The sequence below is a fragment of the Phytophthora infestans genome, genomic scaffold, assembly GCF_000142945.1.
Source record: "Phytophthora infestans T30-4 supercont1.3 genomic scaffold, whole genome shotgun sequence".
In the NCBI taxonomy this organism is placed as follows: domain Eukaryota; phylum Oomycota; class Peronosporomycetes; order Peronosporales; family Peronosporaceae; genus Phytophthora; species Phytophthora infestans.
Genome location: NW_003303756.1, coordinates 3,253,512 through 3,262,515, shown reverse-complemented (window position 1 = coordinate 3,262,515; position 9,004 = coordinate 3,253,512). Strand labels below are relative to the sequence as shown.

Here is a 9,004-nt window from a genome sequence, read left to right as displayed (position 1 = left end):
TACGTTTTTTGCCCTATCCATAATTATCGCAAGAATGTCCAGTGGACATTGTCCACAACTGTTTTTGGCAAACTTTGCTAGCGCCACAGCTTCCGGCTTGACTCAACCCGGAAGCCTTGACGGATAGCCCGTATGGTATCTGCTCGACCAGATCATTTTGGTTTTCACCACTCCGGGACCTTCGAAGGACCTAATAGGTGCTAAATCCTCCAAACAGTCCGAACGATGAAGATTGTACAGATTGGCGCCTTCGCCGCGACAGTGGCATCCCTTGCGACGTTCACGTATGGCTACTCGTTTTCCGATGTTTCCACGACGGTCAATACCGAGAAAGAGAGCACTGGCTTGACTGCCAATGAGGAGAACCGCATTTACGAGGGTTCAGATGCAAACATCGACAAGTTCCCGTTCCTCGCTAGTCTGCGTGATTCTTTCTTTGACGAGACCTTCTGTGCCGGTACGCTCATCGCCCCCCAGTACATTCTTACGGCTGGTCATTGCATTAGGACTAGCGAGATGGACATTGTCGCCACTTTTGGTACGAACGACAGCACTGGTTCTGGCTCCGGTGAAGCCACCTCGATACCCGTCATTAAAGGTTTCCGCCACCCGTTGTACAAGAAGAAGGAGCACTTGTACGATGTGGGTTTGCTTAAACTCAAAAAGCCGATTAAGCGCAAAACGGCAAAGCTGTGCGCAGCAGACGGATCCAGCAACAAGGTCGGTACCCTTGGTACTGTTCTAGGATGGGGCAAGACCGAGACCAGCGGCGAGCTGGGCAGCCCTATCCTGCAGCAGCTCACGCTTCCTGTCATCTCGAACGCGGAGTGTGGCAAATTTAAGAAGTACGTTGGCCGTATCACGGAGGGTATGCTGTGTGCCGGAACCGGTGACGGCAGGGACACGTGCAATGGTGACTCGGGTGGTCCGCTTCTCGTGGACGGCAACATCCTCATTGGATGCGTGAGCTGGGGAAGCAAGTGCGGTGAACAGGCTGGTATTTTCACTCGTCTTACGTACGTTATGGACTACATTGAGGACATTTTGGCCGGTGGCGATGGAAGCAAGTTCGGCGTGGCATCGTCCTCCGCCTCTTCGATGGAGCAAATTTCGCTCCCGTCGTCGATGGACTCGTCGGAGTCGACGTCGGGCAGTGATGATGTAGCCTCGTTACTCGACGGTAGTGGAAGCAATGACCTCTCATGGCTACTCAAATTGCTCAAGAACAGCTCAGGTAGTGGTAACGACCTGTCGTGGTTGTTCGACAGCGACTCGGACAGTGACTCTGCCAGCGGTAGCGAGGACACTGTGCAGACCAAGGGAGGCAAGGCCACCAAGACTCCGGTTGAGGATTCTACCGAATCTGCGTCGGAGGAGACGGACGTCCCTGCCACCAAGGGTAAGGCAACCAAGGCAACCGGTGCAGAGGAGGAATCGGACTCTGGTAGTGACGATCTGTCATGGCTGCTTGACAACGACTCTGACAGCGGAAGCGAGGACCCCTCTCTTGTCAAGGGTGCTACCAAGGGCAAGGTTACCAAGGGAGCATCTGGCAGCCACGATCTCGACTGGTTGTTTGCCAGCGAATCGGATAGCGGCAGTGAGGACACTGTTCTGGTCAAGGGTGGTAAGACTTCAAAGATTTCGAAGACTTTGATTGAGGAGGACTCGGCTTCAACTTCGGAGGACTCGGTCCTACAAAGTGACTCAGTGCACCAGAGCGACATGGCTACTCAGCAGTCGTTTAAGTAAGCCGGGCAACAGTTTCGCTACAACCGCTTAAACACATGTTTGAATTGCTCTTTTGCTAATAATGGCACGAATGATCTTGTACTAGTAGTAGTACCAGTACCTTCTACTAGTAGTAGAATGCTACGTAGTACTACGCTTTAGTAGTACTTCAACTTTGAAGTAGTACTTTAAAGTAGAAGTGTTATAGATTCAAAATTAAATACATAAGTAAATAGTAGTATGAGGAGTTTTAAAAACTGGTATCTCCTTTCAAAAAAATGCACATTTCCGGAAAAAATATTTTCCGTGCGGTATACCGTATGAGAAATTTACAAAATTAATTTAGTCCAAATATCCTTGAGTTTAATAATTAGAGAACTTTCGGAGTCTGTTTTTCTTGCACGTTTCAGCTTCAGTTCGAGATAGACGTTGTTTAGGGGTTGTACGTCAGCTCAAACGTGAGTAGGTTTGAGCTAGAAATCTTGGTTCTCAAGCCTACCCCCTCTTGATTTGAGTTGGGATGGATGGCGCCGACGGCATTCTAAGACGTTCACGATGTTTGTTGGACCAAAGCTAACGGCGGACCAAGCGATGGAGGTGCTGGAGCATGTGTGGCGGCTTTCCCGCGCCAACGCGAAGCGGTTTTTAAGGATAATGAAGACACTGAAGAAATTACACTGTTTTCGGCTGCGTGACGCCGCCGCTGCTGTGGATTCGTCTCGTTGCTTTGATGAAATGATGGACGATGCCACAGCACGCCTTCGATATCGCTTTACAGGTGCTCAACTACATCATCTACATGTATAAGCTACGGAATGCTTAAAACGGAAGAAGTTGTGGTCGCACAAAAATATTATTTCCATAATTGGGCCTCGAAATGACGATACATTAATCGTAAAAATCGGTCCCAGTGCGATATCATTTGCTGGTCAAAGTCAAGTCAAATTTAAAACCTCGTCAAGTTTTTTTTAAAATGAACCCTACAATGACATCCGTCCTAAGCAGGCGGCAGGTCCTCTTTAGAGATCTGTCTCTGGAGGATGTACCACCCATAAAAATGGGAACGTCGCACTGGACCCGTTTATCGCACTGGGACCGACTTTTATGGTAGGAGTTGTGAGCTCAATATTTTTGGCACGTGCTGCTGCGCCCAACTGAGAATCCTGAGACGATCCTCCTGCGCCCAGCCATGCCCATTCGGCGCCTAAACGTACCCATCGGACGCTCATATAGCCTCCAAACGCTGCCCAACTCGATAAAGCCGGTGTGGGCACATTATACCCTTATACGTATACCCGGATGCTGTGCCGACGGAGCGCAGCAATCTGGTTACAGCACGAAGCTCAAGGCTATGCGTGTAAAACTGGCTGGATCCAGAATCGGGGGAGCGTTCATCGAGCGTATTTAGAGACGATGTATTCTGGTGGCAGTAGCGAGATCCAAGTGCTGACATTCCCTAAAAGGAATGCTGTGGGTACGTTCCTCTTGACATTCGCGGGACAAACAACATCTTGTCTCGCCTTCAGTGCTAGTGCTTCAGCCTTGAAAGATGCGTTGAATTTACTGACAACAATCGATGGAGGAGTCCTGGTATCCAGAGATACAGACGTGAGGGTGGTGCCGAATAGATGTATCCATAAGATCACTTTTGTTGGAGATCTCGTGACGGGGAATGTGCCTCTGTTGAGTGTACAAGAGGTCACCACTGCGTGTCAAAGTCCGCGTAAGTAAGCCTTAAAAGGCTTTTCGGCCGGTCGCCATCTCTGTCATCGCAATGTGCTTCCACCCGCTCACTAACCGCACCAACCCCAGCACGATCACCCAGCTCACTTTCATCTGTGTCCAACTCGTTACTATCAGCCCCCAATTGGCTTATGTTGGAGTCGAATTCAGATAAACGAGATACAGCACCTCGTCCCATGATATATCGCATGAACTTACGATACTTTTTAAACTCGTGCTCGGTCCGCGCGTACACCAATAAATTCACGATTCCATGCAGCTGTTGTTTCTGCCATGAGGTGAAACCGTATTCAATGCTTAATATCTCTCCCCACAGATATTTGATGACATGAAACTGGCACAGAAGTACCAAGGCATCCGGAAACGCGACCTTGAGCACGGATATCTCCGTGAAATCCTTGTCAATCAGAATGCACTTGATCCGTGTCCAGGCCAGGTTATTCTTCTTGAACTCCTCCAAAGATGTCAAAAGGGTAGGACGACGCTCATTTTGGACAAGGACATGTTGTACAAATTGAGCCTTTCCAAATACATCATGGACCATTATCGAGAACACCTTGTATTTCGATGCATTCGCCCCGTGCGTGGCGTCGATCATTAATACCTCAGGGAACCTATCGATCAACTCACGCATATCTTTGGTCTGCAACGTGATACAAGTGGCGATCGCCTAATATATACGACAAAGTTAGAAATATTAGAAGGATATTATATTTAGACAATGAGAAATTTATATACATTATCATGCACCGAATCGACGGAGATGCGGCCAACGTTTCCAGGCTCCTCCGAGAATTCGATCATTTACTTCTTCAATCGCTTTGCACTCGTGGTGGTTAGCGCTCGCACTAGGCTGTGCACATCCTGATTGGCGGAGTTACAGGCATAGTTGCCGTGGATGTACTTGAGTATGCACTTCTTTTTGGCGCCTGCGTTCCGAAGCTCATTCACAGTGTGAACCACGTCCAGTTCAAGCGCAGTTTTGTTTTGTGAGTACTGATTGAACGTGTGCTTGTTGAGGAGATGATTGTGCACCAATCGAGCTGTTGTAATCCTCAAAACAAATGTAGGAACGGATCCATCCTTCACTTGTACGCATGCGTTGATCTATAATAGTATCAAATACAATCACGTGCCCAGTCAGCCCAAACAGAATATACTGACTCCCAGCTGCCCAGCTGAGGCGACGTGTACGCAACTTACACGATGTGTGCCCAACTGTGGCCAATTAACGCCCAACTCAACCCGATCAAGTATCATACCTGTGCTCCACACTCCATAGCTCTCGCCTGCAGTCGCTTCCTCTTCCCTTTTCCACGCAGCTTGAACTTTCCCGAATGCATGCAGATGTACGTTTTGCCGTAGTTCTTCCCGGCGTCCGACAACAAAGGTTGCTCGGAGCCCGACGAGCGAATCTTTGTTTTTCTTGAGACAGCCGAGTTGCTGGTACGGACACGAAAGCTCTGTACAATCAGCAGCAACACATCTGAAGTAAGTGTAAACCCTCCGAATTTGACAGCATTGTCGACGTACCTGGTATGTTTCCTTCATATATTCGGCCAGGTATGAATCCAAATCGTCCCAGGAGCTGAACTTGTAGCGCTCTAGACTTGGAGCAGGCACGACAAGCTGCTGGATGTCCTGTTCGTCGCTCTGAACACTCCGAGGGTGGTCCAATCCCTCTGACCTCCTTTGCTTTGACATCAATGACCCGCTGTTTGTGGTGCTTGACACCTCTTTTGAAGAGTCCACCCATTCCTCGTCGCTGGAGACGGCTGAAGCACTGTACTCCGAGGCACCGCTGCCCCAGCTGCTGCTCTCACGCTGGCGTGGCAGCCTTACTAGCGCCTTGACGCGGAGATCGTGGGGCATTTTCACACCTCCCTCTTCCTCGGCGGTCTTTCCAGATGAGTGGTGTTTGAGCGGGTATACCCCGGGGTATACGCTATCCTCCGTACGGATAGAGAGAGAGTCAGCTAAGAAAATCTCGTCCAACGTAACCTTATCCAAGTTGGGCGCAGCACTCACTCTCATATTTTTTTTTCAATTTTTGAGATCCAAGTGCTTCTTAAAAGCCCTCGCTAAAAACAATTGAATAGGTTTTACAGTTTTTTCGATGGAAGTTTACACCAAATGTCACAGCTTCAGTTAAGTGCGAAAATCAATTGGCCCACTTTATCTTGATATCTCGTAAGTATCATTTTGTTTGACAGCAGATATTATCTGCTGTACTATTTCCAGTAGCTAGCCTATTTTTAATCGTATACAAGTATTTCATTGAAAAAAATCGAGCAAATTTTTTTTTACTTGTTACTGTCTTATACTAATTTTGTACTCACTTTTTTACAGAAAATTTCGGTACTGTATTTTAAAAATATTTGCGGTTAAGTGGCTCTTTTTAAAATTAAAGTAACTTCGTTGTCTTGATCAGCCAGGCAATTTCGCCAACTCGAGATCCAAATTTTGGATTGATCTCAACTGGCAAAAGTGCAGCAAGATAAGATCTGCATGTTGCTGGCTCATTTAATGGAATCCAACAACTAGACTTCCACATGCGCTGAAAAAACAGCGGTTAGTTGCTGTCAATGTATGCTTGCCAAGTAGCTTGGCATCCAAACATTTTTTCAGCTTACTCTTACATTACAGTACATGTAAGCGAAATTATCTTTGAGATGGTATTTGAGAGCTTCTCATGGTCTCGTAATTATAGCGATTATAGCGCAAAATCTCCCTGGGAGATCGTAGGAGATTCTCCCACGACCTTGCCAGTTTCACTTTGGCTTTCTTGGCGCACAGTTTCATGAGGATGAAATTGGTACAACTTGGCGCGCTAACGTCGATATTATCAAGATATGTCTCCATTGCTATGCATACGACAGTGCCACCGATTGTTGCCTCAAGCACCAGTACAACTTTGTCTGTAAGCCAGGAAACCCGCATCTATGGAGGTTTAGATGCTGATGTGGACCCGTACCCGTTCATCGCAAGCTTGCACTTTGATCCTGACGGCAAAACATTTTGTGGCGGCACACTTGTCGCGCCGTAGTACATCCTTACAGCCGGACATTGCATCAAGACGGGTGAGGGACAAATGTTTGCATCCCTCGGATCCGAGTTCAGCTCAGGCTCAGGATCCAAGTCAGCCGAGCAGATTAAGGTGGTCGAAGGATACCGTCACCCCTTGTACAATAACGACAATCACCTTTACGATATTGGTTTGTTGAAACTAAAGACCACATCCACTCAGAAGACAGTTTCTCTGTGTGCTACCGATGGGTCAGACAATCGCGTTGGAACGATGGCAACGGCTCTTGGTTGGGGATTGACCGAAGATCGCAAGAGCAGCTTAACGCTCAAAGAAGTCGACGTAAGGATTATTTCAAACGCGGAATGCAACAAGGGATACAGGAATCGCATAACGGAAGGAATGATCTGTGCTGGGAACGGAAACGGCAAGGACTCGTGCAGCGGAGACTCTGGAGGCCCACTTCTCGCTAATGACGTACTTGTTGGTGTTGTGAGCTGGGGTGGCAAGTGCGGGGCGAGAGCGGGTGTGTGCACTCGTCTGACTTATGTCATGGACGTCATCGACGATATTCTGAAAGGTGCTACCGGTACTGACAGTATCTTATCTGAAAACCTGTCGAAAACGGAACTACTGAGTAAGATAAATAGACCGAGGAGGCCTACCAGTAACGACACACCAGCAAGTGATGCAGTATCTTTAAACCCTGGGTTGGGGAGTACCAGTAGTTCTACCGGTAGCGCCGCTATTAGCGGTGGGTTGGCAAAGCAGTCGAAAATGTTGGAGGGATGATTTACGCAGAGTTGTTAGGGCAGCACAGAATGGAGTGAGGACAAAAGTAGAGTGGTCTAGGCGGCCATAGTGGAGAGGAAGTCTTGAGTGTAGGAGGAGAAGACGCTTGTGTCGGACTTGGTAAAAGGAGAAGACACTTGTGCTGGACTTGGTAAAAGGAGAAGACACTTGTGTTGGACTTGGTAAAAGAAGAAGAGCTTGTGGTGGACTCGGTAAATGAAGAAGTAAGATTAATGTTTAAGAAAGTAGCGGGCTACTAACAAGAAATTAGTATGCGGCATTCAGAAACATAGTCTAGAATTGCCGCTACCATTCATCGTACTAAAATGTTCCAGACATTTTAGTACATTATTTATTAGAGTCAAAAATACCGTGTCTCTTCATTATTAGTTTATAGAGAGCACGATGGAGAGGCGGTCCCTGTGACGGGCCCTAACCTCAACAGCCTCCCTGGATCGACATCAGGGAACGTCATTGGATAATATAATACACGTGTTTTGATTGGTCTACGAAAACCCTGCTAAAAGTGTTCAGTCAATTTACAAAATGGCTACACGAATTCGTGTTTTTTGCGTTTCTGAAGCTCCTAGAGGCCCTACAGCCAAACGGAGACCGGATTTGGACTCTACTCGCCAGGGCAGTTTTCTGGGGAGGTGGAGTCCAAATCGCCATTTGGCCACCTGTGCACCAGGTGGCAGACTGAAAAATGACTCGAAAGTTTAAAACGAATTAGTTTTGACAGTGATAGGTTTTGAGAGTACACTTGTATTGAAGCTAATAGCAGTTACAACAAGTGGCCATCTTATCGGAGCGCGTATGTTAACTTAGAGAAGCTCAATGCCAACAGAATCGGCCCACATGACGGACAGCCTTGAATTTAGTAGAGACGACAAACGCAGATGATGCTGGGACGGCATAAGGTCTTATTCTATGGTTCGGCGCGCGGTATAGGATCAATCAGCAGCTCGGGGGCTCATCGAGCTGATCTCGTAGTCTCACATCACAATTTACATTCTACTGTCACCGCACCAGCCACACGCACGTCAAGGACACGCACGTCAAGGCCACGACACCAACAAACTTCGATGCTTCAACAGCCAGCTTTGGGTATTGCAACGCTTCATTCTCGCTCAGTCGGCGTCATTCAGGATACTTGTGGAGACCAGGCAGATTGGCTCGAGGCTCAGTTATTTAACGCCAGCTTTGAGGATCATGCCTCGGTCGGCGCAGGTGGCCCGGATGGACCCTACTATTGCCGTGCATCTCATTACAATGGCTGCCCCAAAGCAGTTACCTTCGACTACGATTTCTCTATATGAAATAGTACAATTATATTTCACTAGATAGTCATCATCACATCGGAGATGCTTACTTCGACAGCCTCCCACATCGAGGAATGTGTATGATGCTCTATCTGTCGGATAGTTACCACAGGTGGCTGTTATTACAGTCCTGTACGTACATGAGCATTTACAAGAAGTAGATCTTGTTTTGATATTGATGATCTTTTTCCTTTGACTTTCATTGTCAGATTTGTCACCTTGTGCTGTTTTGCTTTGGCAATAACTGTGCTGATTTCTTGTTTTCATTGTTATTTTGGCTACTCAGGAAAACCTTCGAGGATTAAACCTGTTCACCGTAGTGATTGTTGTTGCTATCGTTTTAGTTATACGAATTTGTAGCAGCTACTTCAGGGAAACCTTTAATTTTAAG

The 9,004-nt window shown here is 47.4% G+C and overlaps 2 protein-coding genes across 2 annotated transcripts; both read left to right on the top strand.

Moving 5' to 3' along the window:
• Positions 1-225: 225 nt before the first annotated feature.
• Positions 226-1,157, top strand: PITG_02704 (serine protease family S01A, putative; the record flags this gene model as incomplete). The annotated part of the gene is made up of 3 exons (XM_002907559.1): positions 226-278; positions 339-1,020; positions 1,065-1,157. 3 exons carry the CDS (start codon positions 226-228, stop codon positions 1,155-1,157), a joined length of 828 nt encoding a protein of 275 aa, XP_002907605.1.
• Positions 1,158-6,416: 5,259 nt separating this feature from the next.
• On the top strand, positions 6,417-7,043 carry PITG_02702 (serine protease, putative; the record flags this gene model as incomplete). Its single annotated transcript, XM_002907558.1, has 3 exons — positions 6,417-6,422; positions 6,521-6,982; positions 7,023-7,043. 3 exons carry the CDS (start codon positions 6,417-6,419, stop codon positions 7,041-7,043), a joined length of 489 nt encoding a protein of 162 aa, XP_002907604.1.
• Between the last annotated feature and the right edge of the window lie 1,961 nt (positions 7,044-9,004).